This window comes from Scylla paramamosain, unplaced genomic scaffold, assembly GCF_035594125.1.
Source record: "Scylla paramamosain isolate STU-SP2022 unplaced genomic scaffold, ASM3559412v1 Contig4, whole genome shotgun sequence".
Classification (NCBI taxonomy): Eukaryota; Metazoa; Arthropoda; class Malacostraca; order Decapoda; family Portunidae; genus Scylla; species Scylla paramamosain.
This window is the reverse complement of record NW_026973669.1, coordinates 2,227,501-2,242,500: the sequence shown is the minus strand read 5'-3', so window position 1 is coordinate 2,242,500 and position 15,000 is coordinate 2,227,501. Positions and strand designations below refer to the sequence as shown.

Sequence of the window (15,000 nt, the reverse complement as noted above, 5' to 3'; positions counted from 1 at the left end):
TCTCTCTCTCTCTCTCTCTCTCTCTCTCTCTCTCTCTCTCACAAGCACTCTTCACTCTCCTTCTCTTCCTTCTTCACACACACACACACACACACACACACGTACGCACCCTTTGAGATGTTGTCGGCATTGAAGTCCCCTCCCAGCACGCCAAACATGAGGATTTCTGTGCGTGTGTCCAGTGTGTCTTTGATGTAACGCTTGAACCTGCTAGATGCTTCCGATAGCTGTTCACTGATAATGTTCTTCTCCCCTTGGTAAGCCTGTGTGTGTGTGCGTGTGTGTGTGTGTGTGTGGTAAGGGGGTGGGGATAAATTCTGTTATCAGTTCATTATTATTATTATTATTATTATTATTATTATTATTATTATTATTATTATTATTATTATTATTTTATACTTCGCAAATAAAGAAAAAGAGGAAGAAAGAGAAGAGGAAAATAATAAGAAGAATTATTTTCATCATTGTTACGTTGTGTTTGATGGGAAAGAAGAAGAGGAAGAAGAAGAAGAAGAAGAAGAAGAAGAAGAAGAAGAAGAAGAAGAAGAAGAAGAAGAAGAAACAAGTGAACAAGAAGAAGAAAAAGAAAGGAATTATTTTACATTTTATGCATTACAAAACAAGAGGAAGAAAGAGAAAACAACAACAACAACAACAACAACAACAACAACAACAACAACGAAAACATGAAAAAAAAAAAAAAAAAAAAAAAAAAAAAAAAAAAAAAAACACCAGCACCACCACCACCACCACAGGAGTACCAACCTGTGTGTGTGTGTTCGCAACGTAACCCACAGCTGCCAACTCCCTGCCGCTCCTTACCACTGTTCCCAGATCCAGCTGTGGCCAAAGTACACTCATTAACTTAACTACTACTACTACTACTACTACTACAATGATGGGTACACAGTTAATGGGTAGTATCTTCTCTTAGCCATTAGTACGAAAAATAGTAATGATAATAGAACAATAAATAAATAAATAAATAAATAAATGAGTAATAGTAATAATAATAATAATGATAGATAATGAATGGGTATTTAATGGGTGTGTTTACCTTCGCCAGCAGCACCCCTAGACCCACCAGGCAGCCATAATGGGAGTGATGGGTGTATGGGTGAAACACTGCGTCCATTATGGGGTACTTAGATGCCAGGAACAACCCACTTCCTGAAGAGAGAGAGAGAGAGAGAGAGAGAGAGAGAGAGAGAGAGAGAGAGAGAGAGAGAGAGAGAGAGAGAGAGAGAGAGAGAGAGAGAGAGTTAATGCAATGAAAGAAAAAATGACAAACAAAACACACACACACACTGGATAGACTGCATTTATTTAGGCCTAAAAAAAATAAATAAATAAAATGCCACGTAAAATATTAACGTGGAAACTAGAAAAAATAAGTAAATAAATAAAATAGAAGGGTTGTAAAGGACAGACCGAGGATGTTCAGTGTAGAAGAGGGGGACAGTTGAGTGTCATTGAAGAAGAGGGGATAGTTGTCTGGAAGATTGTGTCGAGTTGATAGATGGAGGAATTGAGTTTTTGAGGCATTGAACAATACCAAGTTTGCTCTGCCCCAATCAGAAATTTTAGAAAGATCAGAAGTCAGGCGTTCTGTGGCTTCCCTGCGTGATATGTTTACCTCCTGAAGGGTTGGACGTCTATGAAAAGACGTGGAAAAGTGCAGGGTGGTATCATCAGCATAGGAGTGGATAGGACAAGAAGTTTGGTTTAGAAGATCATTAATGAATAATAAGAAGAGAGTGGGTGACAGGACAGAACCCTGAGGAACACCACTGTTAATAGATTTAGGAGAAGAACAGTGACCGTCTACCACAGCAGCAATAGAACGGTCAGAAAGGAAACTTGAGATGAAGTTACAGAGAGAAGGATAGAAACCGTAGGAGGGTAGTTTGGAAATCAAAGCTTTGTGCCAGACTCTATCAAAGGCTTTTGATATGTCCAAGGCAACAGCAAAAGTTTCACCAAAGTCTCTAAAAGAGGATGACCAAGACTCAGTAAGGAAAGCCAGAAGATCACCAGTAGAGCGGCCTTGACGGAACCCATACTGGCGATCAGATAGAAGGTTGTGAAGTGATAGATGTTTAAGAATCTTCCTGTTGAGGATAGATTCAAAAACTTTAGATAAGCAGGAAATTAAAGCAATAGGACGGTAGTTTGAGGGATTAGAGCGGTCACCCTTTTTAGGAACAGGTTGAATGTAGGCAAACTTCCAGCAAGAAGGAAAGGTAGATGTTGACAGACAGAGCTGAAAGAGTTTGACTAGGCAAGGTGCAAGCACGGAGGCACAGTTTCGGAGAACAATAGGAGGGACCCCATCAGGTCCATAAGCCTTCCGAGGGTTTAGGCCAGCGAGGGCATGGAAAACATCATTACGAAGAATTTTAATACGAGGCATGAAGTAGTCAGAGGGTGGAGGAGAGGGAGGAACAAGCCCAGAATCGTCCAAGGTAGAGTTTTTAGCAAAGGTTTGAGCAAAGAGTTCAGCTTTAGAAATAGATGTGATAGCAGTGGTGCCATCTGGTTGAAGTAGAGGAGGGAAAGAAGAAGAAGCAAAGTTATTGGAGATATTTTTGGCGAGATGCCAGAAGTCACGAGGGGAGTTAGATCTTGAAAGGTTTTGACATTTTCTGTTAATGAAGGAGTTTTTGGCTAGTTGGAGAACAGACTTGGCATGGTTCCGGCCAGAAATATAAAGTGCATGAGATTCTGGTGATGGAAGGCTTAAGTACCTTTTGTGGGCCACCTCTCTATCATGTATAGCACGAGAACAAGCTGTGTTAAACCAAGGTTTAGAAGGTTTAGGACGAGAAAAAGAGTGAGGAATGTACGCCTCCATGCCAGACACTATCACCTCTGTTATGCGCTCAGCACACAAAGACGGGTCTCTGACACGGAAGCAGTAGTCATTCCAAGGAAAATCAGCAAAATACCGCCTCAGGTCCCCCCAACTAGCAGAGGCAAAACGCCAGAGGCACCTTCGCTTAGGGGGATCCTGAGGAGGGATTGGAGTGATAGGACAAGATAAAGATATGAGATTGTGATCGGAGGAGCCCAACGGAGAAGAAAGGGTGACAGCATAAGCAGAAGGATTAGAGGTCAGGAAAAGGTCAAGAATGTTGGGCGTATCTCCAAGACGGTCAGGAATACGAGTAGGGTGTTGCACCAATTGCTCTAGGTCATGGAGGATAGCAAAGTTGTAGGCTAGTTCACCAGTATGGTCAGTGAAGGGAGAGGAAAGCCAAAGCTGGTGGTGAACATTGAAGTCTCCAAGAATGGAGATCTCTGCAAAAGGGAAGAGGGTCAGAATGTGCTCCACTTTGGAAGTTAAGTAGTCAAAGAATTTCTTATAGTCAGAGGAGTTAGGAGAGAGGTATACAGCACAGATAAATTTAGTATGAGAATGACTCTGTAGTCGTAGCCAGATGGTGGAAAACTCGGAAGATTTAAGAGCGTGGGCACGAGAGCAGGTTAAGTCATTGCGCACATAAACGCAGCATCCAGCTTTGGATCGAAAATGAGGATAGAGAAAGTAGGAGGGAACAGAAAAGGGGCTACTGTCAGTTGCCTCAGACACCTGAGTTTCAGTGAGGAAAAGAAGATGAGGTTTAGAAGAGGAGAGGTGGTGTTCTACAGATTGAAAATTAGATCTTAGACCGCGAATGTTGCAGAAGTTAATGAAGAAAAAGTTGAGGGGGGTGTCAAGACACTTAGGGTCGTCGACGGAAAGGCAGTCCGACCTGGGGACATTTATGGTCCCCTCCCCAGATGGGGACTCCGAGGCTGGTGTAGGAGTCGCCATGATTTTAAAATTTTTGCATGAAGGGTGTGTGTGTTATTAGGTGCTTGTAGTTTTGTGTAGTTTTGTGTGGTTGAAAAGAGATAGGCTTAGATGGTTCACGGACTTTTTAAATAAGACAAATGAGAACTTCTGTAAACAAACAAATAAATGAATAAATAAATAAATAATAATAATAATAATAATAACAATAAATAAATAGATAAATAAACAAATAAATGAAAATCCTGCAAACGAGTTATCAGCAGCGTACCACAAGGGTCGGTGCTGCCTCCAACCATGTTTGCAGTATATGTCAGTGATACAGTGAAGGGAATAAAATGCTATACGAGTTTAATTGCTGATGATGCAAGAACAGTTCAGAAAAATAGAGATGACGACTGCAGGGGCCCCACAGTAAGATCTAGAAAGGATGTGGGATTGGTCTTGTAAATGTGAAGTGAAATTTAACTTAAATGCAGAGTCGTACAATTTTTGAAAGGATGAGAAGAGCAAGGGGAGACATAAACACCAAGGGGCAACGAACCTATGAAAATAATAAATAAATAAATAAATAAATAAATAAATAAATGAATCTCAAGGGTAATAATAGTAGGTAGCCTGTCGCCAGAGAAGCACGTAAATAAAATCATGTCCAAAACTTAAAAGAAATGCAGAGTCGTAGAATTTGGGAAAAGGATGAGAAGACCAAGGACAAACAAGGGGAAACGAGCGTATAAAAAAAATAATAAATAAAACAATAATACTACAGTAGGACGGAAGTAAATAATTTCAGCTTCCCGCAATGGTGGTGTGTGTGGAATGCATTGGCCGAAAAAAAATAAACAAAAATAAATAAATAAATAAATCGTCATTGCTAAAACCCTGCATAAATTTAAGGAAAGACTAGACATTTTGTAGATACGGCGACAAGGCAACATAAATATACCTCTCTCTTCTTGTGTGTTATCAACTTGGTAAATATACACACACCTGACGACTTAAAAATAAATAAATAAATAAATATAGATAAATACATAAAATAAATAAACATGAATTCCATAAAAAGATAAAAAAAAAAAAAAAAAAAAAAACATGTACATTAATTTTAAACACCCCTGCCAAAATAAATAAATAAATAAATAAATAAATAAATAAATAAATAAAAAATATCGTACACACAAATACACTTAGACTTTATACACACATTCCCTCATACTCTCACTTATACACGCACTCGCTTTCCAAAACATACTTTATACACACATTCCCTCATACTCCCACTTATACACACTTACCACAACAAAACTTATTACTATTAGAACTGTGCACCCCGACGTCATAGAGGCAGTGAGGGTACTTGGTCCCCAGCAGCCCCACCATCTCCCGGCCCTGCCACCGCTCCACCACCTCCTGCAGTATAAACACATCCACCTCCGGAAGCTGCGGGGGAAACAGGGAACAATGGTGAAGAATTAAGGGATAATGGGTAAAATATCTTGGCGGGGTGCAAAGAAATGGTGGGAAATGATGGAAACACAGGGAAGACACGAACAAGTTAAGAGGAGAAGGAAGAATTTCTGAAACTACTGACACGAATGAATGAATGAGTCTTCAGTCCCCGCTAACAAAGGAAACCAATATTGTGCCACCGAGAGCAGCACCAGGATGAGAGAACACCAATATTGTGCCACCGAGACCAGCACCAGGATGAGAGAACACCAATATCGTGCCACCGAGAGCAGCACCAGGATGAGAGAACACCAATATCGTGCCACCGAGAGCAGCACCAGGATGAGAGAACACCAATATCGTGCCACCGAGAGCAGCACCAGGATGAGAGAACACCAATATTGTGCCACCGCGAGCAGCACCAGGATGAGAGAACACCAATATTGTGCCACCGCGAGTAGTACCAGGATGAGAGAACACAGATGAAGTAGAGACAAGAAACGATGAAAACTGCCATAAGCGTTTGATATTTGACAAGCAGTGGCACCAGATCAAGCAAAAACAAGGACATTACAAGAAAGGAAGGAATAAATGGAACACGTGTGGGAGGTTTCAGGACAACCCTTCACTTTTTGACTACTGCTTTGATCGCGTTGTGGGACTGTCATCTCAGTGGGCTTTTATTTACTGTTTATTTATCTTTTAACTGGATTTTTGTTCCTTGGGGCCCTTCGTACATAAATAAAAAAAAAAATTTACAGGTCACCGATGGGATATTATCAAGGGAACACCGCTAACATGATGCCAATATACAAAATAAATAAAAACAGAACCATTAAATTATCGACTATTAAGCTTTGTCAAACAGTAATTAAAGAAAGATGCAATAATTAAAAAAATGAAAAAATAATTATAAATAGCAATTACGACTCAGGAAAGAGAGATTCTGTGCCACAAATCTAATGAGCTACGCAACAGCAACAGATGGAGTGCAAGAGAGGGACAGGTAGGGTGACGTGACAGACCTGGATCTCAAAAAAACATTCGACAAAGTTTCCCCACAAAAGCCTTATGTGGAAGCTAGAGAGTGGAGGTGGACTGAAGGGAGCAACACTGAGATGGATGGAGAATTCTTTAGGAACGAGGGAAATGAGAACATCAATTCAAGACAGTAATTCAAGTTGGCGCAAAGTGACAAGTGGGGTGCCGCAAGGATCTGTGTTGGCACCTCTTATGTTTCAAATATATGCAAATGGGCAGAGGATCTAAATTGTTATATAAACCTTTCGCTGATGATGGAAAATAATGAAAATGACTGCAAGGAGTTTACAAAAGGATACTGACAAGATACATGCAAAGGGCCAAAGATGGAAACCAGAATTTAACGCCAGAAAATGCCACGTGCTGGAAATAGGAAGAATTAAAAAGAGACCTTCATGGGATTACGAAATGGGAGGAGAAATAACAATGAAAAGTAGTGAAGGAAAAGATTTATCACCAAGGACGACTATGACAGGACGCGCCATCAACTGAAAGACACATAAGTGGAACATTTTGCTCCACACACACCTCATTACCAAACATTACAGTGTCATTTAACCGTTTAGATAAGGAAATGATGACGAAGACTATAACAACCATGATAACGACCTAAACTGGAATAAACAGCAGTAGATGGCAGTAGATTGCAGTAGATATATGGAAACTGGAAAGAACACAGAGGAGAGTAACAAAGATAGCACCAGAATTGAAAGACAAATTGAAAGACTTAAGCTACAGAGACTTGAAGAGATGGGATTACTAACACTACACGAGAGAAGAGAAAGAGGAGACTGGCAACACTGTACAAATTAGTGAACAATACAGAATGGACAGAAACGACTTGTTGCCGCAGATGGAGGAGGGAGAGAGACGGACGAGGGGGCAAGGGAAGAAAATAAAGAATGAATGAATGTTCCGGCGACACCAAGAAACACAGCTCCCCGCATTGAACCACTGAAACCTGGAGTGACCTGACGGAGGAGGTGGAGGAGGCAAACACTGTACGCAGGCCGAAAGACGAACTGGATGAATGTGGTTAAGGAGACACGACAAATTGACCTCTACCTCGTCCCCTGCACAATACAACTAGGTAAACAAACACACACACACACACACCTGGGTCACCACCACCTCCTCCCTGCACACGGGCGGCTTCAGGTTCAGGTGTAAGTTGAGGCCACAATCTTGACGCAACAGCCGTGATCCGATTTCCTTGGTTCGCCACAAAACATTGCTAGGGAGGTCGTGTCAGGGTGGGGGGAGAGATGAGGGTGTGTGTTAGTACATAGGTGATGACCAGAGGGAGATAGGGGTGGGAAAGGGTGTTAGGTTAGGTTACGTTGGGTTGAGCTATGTTAGGTTACGTTGGGTCAGGTTAGGTTAGGTTAGATTAGTCAGGATAGGTTAGGTTTGGTTAGGTTAGCTTAAGTCAGGATAGGTTAGGTTAGGTTAAGTCAGGATAGGTCAGGTTAGGTTAGGTTAGCTTAGCTTAAGTCAGGATAGGTTAGGCTAGGTTAGGTTAGGTTACATTACATTGCAAAACAAGAAAATCACACCTTAGATTAAACAACAATAACTTCAGACAGACAAAAAATAAATAAAAAAAAAAACATCCAACTTGAATCACTCGTACATACGGACAATTATTGAACCGCGACACCACTTCAGGACACAGGAGGACATTGGCGGAGCAGACGGTGACTCGGCGCGGGTGTGTGGCGGGCGTGGGGCGGGCAGGGCGGGCGTGGCGTGGGGGAGAGTGGTAATAAAAGGGTTGAATGAGGTGAGCAGCATGGGTATTCAGGGCCATCCATACCACCCACCCCACCACCCCCGGGACCAGGGACACCAGGGCCAGGAGCACCAGAACAGGGCCCACCACTGCAAACCTGTTGGTGGTAGTAGTAGTAGTAGTAGTAGTAGTAGTAGTAGTAGTAGTAGTAGTAGTAGTAGTTTTCATTTTTGTCTTTTCTCTAATCAATCTTACAGTCTATTCATTTCTTTCTTTATCTATCTATCTAGTAGTAGTAGTAGTAGTAGTAGTAGTAGTAGTAGTAGTAGTAGTAGTAGTAGTAGTAGTAGTAGTAGTTTTCCTTTTCTTTTTCATCTTTCATATTTCTCCTCCTCCTCTTCACCTCTTTTTATGGTTTTCACGTAAAGAAATAAGACAGACAAACAAATACATAGATAAATAAATAAATAAAAAATAACTCTCTCTCTCTCTCTCTCTCTCTCTCTCTCTCACCTGAGGAAGAGCATAATGAAGGAGGTGCTGTCGAAGGTGGTAAGGCAGTAACAGGAGCCAGCGAGGGACAAAGTGTGGATCAGAGGAGCAGTTAGGACCACACTCAGCCCATCTACAACTTTCAGCGGCCACCAGCTGTACCGGGAGGGCCGAGGGGGGGCCATCTTGCTGTGGGTCTGGGGGGAGAAGCAGTTAGTGGTGGTGGTAGTGGTGAGGAAGTAGTAGTGGTAGTAGTAGTGGGGGTGTAGCAGTAGTAGTAGTAGTAATAGTGGAGGTGGTTCTTTCAGTTACTTTTACAGCTATTAATGCTGCTACTACTACTACTACTACTACTACTACTACTACTACTACAACTACTTCTACTACTACTACTATTACTACTGATAAATTAATTGTTATGGCTATGGTGATACTACTACTACTACTACTACTATTTCCACCAAAACCTTCACTTAATTGCAAGACGCCATATTGTTTTAATTTTGGACAGAGTTTTGATGGAATACAATGTTACTTTGCTGTTCATCCCTTCTTCTCAGCCTTAATAGCTTCTCCCTTCAATTCTAGGCCTACAGAAACACCACAGGCCTAACCATACATAACCTGTCTGTCTGTCTGTCTGTCCTGCCTCATCAGCCACACTTGAACAACAACAATAACAGTAACACAATCACATCTTGTTAACTTATTCCAACTTTGCAACACAAGAGAGAGAGAGAGAGAGAGAGCAGTGTCGCCAAGTCCCTGTACCCTCACCTGCCTCAGTCACTGCCACACACTTCTTGACACACCCTGTACAGCAGCAGGAGACTGTACAGTGTATTTCTGTGATCTTTCAGCTTCCTTATCAGTAAAAAAGAAAAAAAAAAAACATAATATCTTGAGATTGTCCTTGTTTTAATCTTTGTACACTCTCTCTCTCTCTCTCTCTCTCTCTCTCTCTTACTTTTATTTGTTGAGAGAGAAAGATAACAACAACAATAATAATAATAAAAATAATAATAATAATAATAATAATAATAATAATAATAATAATAATAATAAGAAGAAGAAGAAGAAGAAGAAGAAGAAGAAGAAGAAGAAGATGATGATGATGATGATGATGATGATGATGATGGAGGACAAGAAGAAGAAGAAGAAGAAGAAAAAGAAGAAGAAAATAGATGGAGAACAACAGTAACAACAACAGCAACAACAACAAGTACAAAAAGAAGAAGAAGAAGAAGAAGAAGAAGAAATATAAAAGAAGAAAAGAAAAATAAGAAAAAGAACATGTAGAGGAGAGAGAGAGAGAGAGAGAGAGAGAGAGAGAGAGAGAGAGAGAGAGAGAGAGAGAGAGAGAGAGAGAGAGAGAGAGAGAGAGAGAGAGAGATATTGTTACCCTGTTTATCTCTACCTTCCCAACTGTTGCTATTTCAGTGACTGACAACACTGATAATGAGATGTAGCAGAGTTTTTATTTATGTCTCAATTCACGGCAGAAAATATCTTAATTATATGTATTTAAAAGTAGCAGCAGTAGTAGTAGAAGTAGTAGTAGTAGTAGTAGTAGTAGTAGTAGTAGTAGTAGTAGTAGTAGTAGTAGTAGTAGTAATAGTATAATAATAATAATAATAATAATAATAATAATAACAATAACAACAACAGTAACAACAACAACAACAACAATGAAGAAAAATAGTAGTAGTAGTAGAACAAGAACAAGAACAAGAACAAGAACAAGAAAACAAAACAACAACAACAACAACAACAACAAAGAGCCAGAAAAGGAAGAAAACAAAAAACAATCAAAATTAAAAGGAACACAAAAAAACAAGAAATAAATAAAAAAGAGGTAAATTTGTAGGTTCAGCCAATATGCCCAATGTCTACCCTTACCCCCCCAACCCTTCCAGCATCATTGGGGGCCTGTGGGGAACCGGGGTTTTGGTGGGGGGGGGGGGCACATACAAGTGATATATAGACTTTGAAAATGTAGGTAAATTTTTCTACAAGTCAAGGAAATTTTCTAAATGTAGCAAACCAGAAACTATTATAACCAGGGGGCTGTGTGCTCCCCTTCAACCCCCACCATTAATATATGCAAACACAACCAAAATGCTAACCTAACCTAACCTATCCCCCACCATTAGTATATTCAAACACAACCAGAAAGCTAACCTAACCTAACCTATCCAAATCTAACCTAACCTTACCTAACCTATCCAAACCTAACCTAACCTAACCTATCCAAATCTAACCTAACCAACCTTACCTAACCTATCCAAACCTAACCTAACCTAACCTAACCTATCCAAATCTAACCTAACCAACCTTACCTAACCTATCCAAACCTAACCTAACCTAACCTAACCAACCTTACCTAACCTAACCAACCTTACCTAACCTATCCAAACCTAACCTAACCAACCTTACCTTACCTAACCTAACCTTACCTAACCTAACCAACCTTACCTAACCTAACCTAACCTAACCAACCTTACCTAACCAACCTTACCTAACCTAACCTAACCAACCTTACCTAACCTTACCTAACCTAACCAACCTTACCTAACCAACCTTACCTAACCTAACCTAACCAACCTTACCTAACCTAACCTAACCTAACCAACCTTACCTAACCAACCTTACCTAACCTAACCTAACCTAACCAACCTTACCTAACCTTACCTAACCTAACCTAACCTAACCTAACCAACCTTACCTAACCAACCTTACCTAACCTAACCTAACCTAACCTAACCTAACCAACCTTACCTAACCAACCTTACCTAACCTAACCTAACCTAACCAACCTTACCTAACCTTACCTAACCTAACCAACCTTACCTAACCAACCTTACCTAACCTAACCTAACCAACCTTACCTAACCTAACCTAACCTAACCAACCTTACCTAACCAACCTTACCTAACCTAACCTAACCAACCTTACCTAACCTAACCTAACCAACCTTACCTAACCAACCTTACCTAACCTAACCTAACCAACCTAACCTAACCTAACCTAACCAACCTTACCTAACCTAACCTAACCTTACCTAACCTAACCTAACCTAACCTTACCTAACCTAACCAACCTTACCTAACCAACCTTACCTAACCTAACCTAACCAACCTTACCTAACCAACCTTACCTAACCTAACCTAACCTAACCAACCTTACCTAACCTTACCTAACCTAACCTAACCTAACCAACCTTACCTAACCAACCTTACCTAACCTAACCTAACCTTACCTAACCTAACCTAACCTAACCTTACCTAACCTAACCAACCTAACCTAACCAACCTTACCTAACCTAACCTAACCTAACCAACCTTACCTAACCAACCTTACCTAACCTAACCTAACCAACCTTACCTAACCTAACCAACCTTACCTAACTTTACCTAACCTAACCTTACCTAACCTAACCAACCTTACCTAACCTTACCTAACCTTACCTAACCTAACCAACCTTACCTAACCAACCTTACCTAACCTAACCTAACCTAACCAACCTTACCTAACCAACCTTACCTAACCTAACCTAACCTAACCAACCTTACCTAACCTTACCTAACCTAACCAACCTTACCTAACCTAACCTAACCAACCTTACCTAACCTTACCTAACCTTACCTAACCTAACCTAACCAATCTTACCTAACCTAACCTTACCTCACCTAACCTTACCTAACCTAACCTAACCTAACCAACCTTACCTAACCTAACCTAACCTAACCTTACCTAACCTTACCTAACCTAACCTAACCTAACTTTACCTAACCTAACCTAACCTAACCTAACCAACCTAACCTAACCTAACCTAACCAACCTAACCTAACCTAACCTAACCTAACCAACCTAACCTAACCTTACCTAACTTTACCTAACCTAACCTAACCAACCTAACCTAACCTAACCTTACCTAACTTTACCTAACCTAACCTAACCTAACCTATTCCAACGTCACCTTATTATTCGTTTACGAGAAGGTAATATTGGGTTAGAAATGCTCCTAGACCGTGAGACACTTCATACATACGTGCAGTTTATTGGGGGGAAACTGAAATTATACCAAAAAAGAAAAAGAAGAAAGCATTAACAAACAGGTGAACACACACACACACACACACACACACACACACGATAAGGAACCACCACCACCACCACCACCACCACCACCACATTTAAAAACAACTATCTTACTAACCTCGCCTTAATTCACCACAGCCACCCGCGCCACGACACGCCCTGGACCTGGCTGGCTTGCGGTGTCCCTGTTAGATAGGCCCAGGCACGGGTAGGCCTAAAAGAAAGGGAAAATTTAGATAGAGACCGTGCGGGAAGCGGCCAGGCGGAGGATCAAAACAAACAATCGGAGAGTTCGGGTTTTCTATCAACTTCGGTATTTTTATTTTATTTATTAATTAATTAATTAATTAATTTATTTTTTGCATTTTGGAGCTTCTTTTTTGTATGTGTGTTTGTGTTTTATTTTTGGTTGGTATGATTTTGTATGTCTATTTTATTTTCATTACTGTGTTTTTATTCGGTTCTTTAAAATGCGATTTTTTTTCGTATTTTCGCGTTTTTTATTTATTTTTTTTGAGTGTGTTTATTTAAGTTTAATATTTTTTTGTTATTTTTTTTTATTTTGTGGGCGTGTTTTCTGTGTTCCTAGAATTGTAGTATTTTTTTCTATTTAATTTATTTATTATTTCTTCGCATTTTCGTGTTTTTTACATTCCAGTTTTTTTTTTCATACAGAGAGCGAGAGAGAGAGAGAGAGAGAGAGAGAGAGAGAGAGAGAGAGAGAGAGAGAGAGAGAGAGAGAGAGAGAGAGAGAGAGAGAATTTCAACTGCATTCTATTTTGAACAGCAAACCGAGACATGATTGATTGATTGATTGATAAATTTATTGTTGCATTAATAATGAAATACAACAAAGGAGGAGGACGGATCTTGCCACCCCTCCCCTGGACAAAGACTTAAGGATAGAGTATCAAAAATATAAAAATAGATAGTATCAAAAGCTTTCCGTCTCATCAACTCCTCTCCTCTAACTGACTGTCTTCAGCCTCTCTCTCACCGCCGCAATGCTGCATATCTAGCTGTCTTCTACCGCTATTTTCATGCTAACTGCTCTTCTGATCTTGCTAACTGCATGCCTCCCCTCCTTCCGCGGCCTCGCTGCACAACACTTTCTTCTTTCTCTCACCACTATTCTGTCCACCTCTCTAACGCAAGAGTTAACCAGTATTCTCAATCATTCATCCCTTTCTCTGGTAAACTCTGGAACTCCCTGCCTGCTTCTGTATTTCCACCTTCCTATGACTTGAATTCCTTCAAGAGGGAGGTTTCAAGACACTTATCCACCAATTTTTGACCACTGCTTTAACCCTTTTATGGGACTGACATTTCAGTGGGCATTTTGTTTTATTAGATTTTTGTTGCCCTTGGCCAGTATCCTTCCTACATAAAAAAAAAACATTACAAGAATATAACTAAATAAATAAACGAATACAGATATTGCACACCTTATTACATAAATATCCTACAGCCTCGCAGCCACTCTTGTGTCACTGTCTTGCATGGGCGTCCCCGCAACACTGGCCCTTCTCTCTCTCTCTCTCTCTTCCTGCCGCAGCAACACAGGCTGGCCGTGCCTCGCCTCGCCGCCATTCTTGTGTCACTGTCTTGCATGGGCGTCCCCGCAACACCGCGCTCACTGCTGGCAGATCGCTGCGCCGCGCACGCCGCCACTGGGTTACCTGAGCGCGGTCGAAGCCTGTGTTGGTGTGGTGTGCACGCGGGCAGGAGGACGACAGTGAAGCACCACTGTTGCGAGAACGCCCCATCCACGATAGTTACAGAAGAGTGGCAGTGAGTCGAAACACACTCAGCCTCTTGGTGTGGCAGGGAGACAAGATGGTCTGGTGTGGCGTTCACCAGGGAAGGATCCTAACCACGCTCCGAGGGTGCAGGAAGGGCATCCACTTGCAATAACGATTCCCTAATGTTGAATCAAAGTACTCCGTGAGGAAGCAACGTCTCCGCCCTCAAACACTATGGGAGCCAGACGTCAAACCGGATCCATTTAAGGTCCGTTTTAGCGTGTGGTGGAATGGCAGGATGTCACTCGCTGGGCTTTTCAAGTTTAGGACCCTGTTGGTCACTCGTAGCTGTGAGTGTCGACGAGGCAGGGAAGGCGCCAAGGACAGGTGGAAGTTCTCAGATGTGCATGCAGGCGTGTGGGCGCTACCATTGCCCGCCACGCCACACGACCGTCTCTCACCGACTGTCTGTGTTCCAGGCGCAGCGTGGGCGAGCATGACCGAGGCTGAGAAGAGTCCCTTCTTTGCTGAGTCCAAGAGACTGAGGTGAGGCGTCCTGTGTGTGTGTGTGTGTGTGTGTGTGTGTGTGTGTGTGTTCCTTCATCTGTGTAGGATCTGTGCATTTTTTGTTTTGTTTTTTAAGGCGC

General features: G+C 41.3%; 1 protein-coding gene across 2 annotated transcripts in view; it reads right to left on the bottom strand.

Annotated features, from left to right (window-relative positions):
- Window positions 1-12,897, bottom strand: part of LOC135096501 (sphingomyelin phosphodiesterase 5-like) — a 15,686-nt gene extending 2,789 nt beyond the window's left edge. Inside the window, exons 1-9 of one of the 2 annotated variants that reach the window (XM_063998017.1) lie at window positions 12,730-12,897; window positions 9,288-9,374; window positions 8,532-8,707; window positions 7,924-8,175; window positions 7,403-7,520; window positions 5,092-5,236; window positions 1,058-1,170; window positions 766-840; window positions 110-263 (exon numbers count right to left, since the gene is read on the bottom strand). In XM_063998017.1, coding sequence (XP_063854087.1) covers window positions 110-263; window positions 766-840; window positions 1,058-1,170; window positions 5,092-5,236; window positions 7,403-7,520; window positions 7,924-8,175; window positions 8,532-8,695 — 1,021 coding nt within the window. In that variant the 5' untranslated portion in view covers window positions 8,696-8,707; window positions 9,288-9,374; window positions 12,730-12,897. The remainder of the gene's footprint in view (window positions 1-109; window positions 264-765; window positions 841-1,057; window positions 1,171-5,091; window positions 5,237-7,402; window positions 7,521-7,923; window positions 8,176-8,531; window positions 8,708-9,287; window positions 9,375-12,729) is intronic. The other variant, XM_063998016.1, reaches the window with a different exon arrangement.
- Window positions 12,898-15,000: the final 2,103 nt, after the last annotated feature.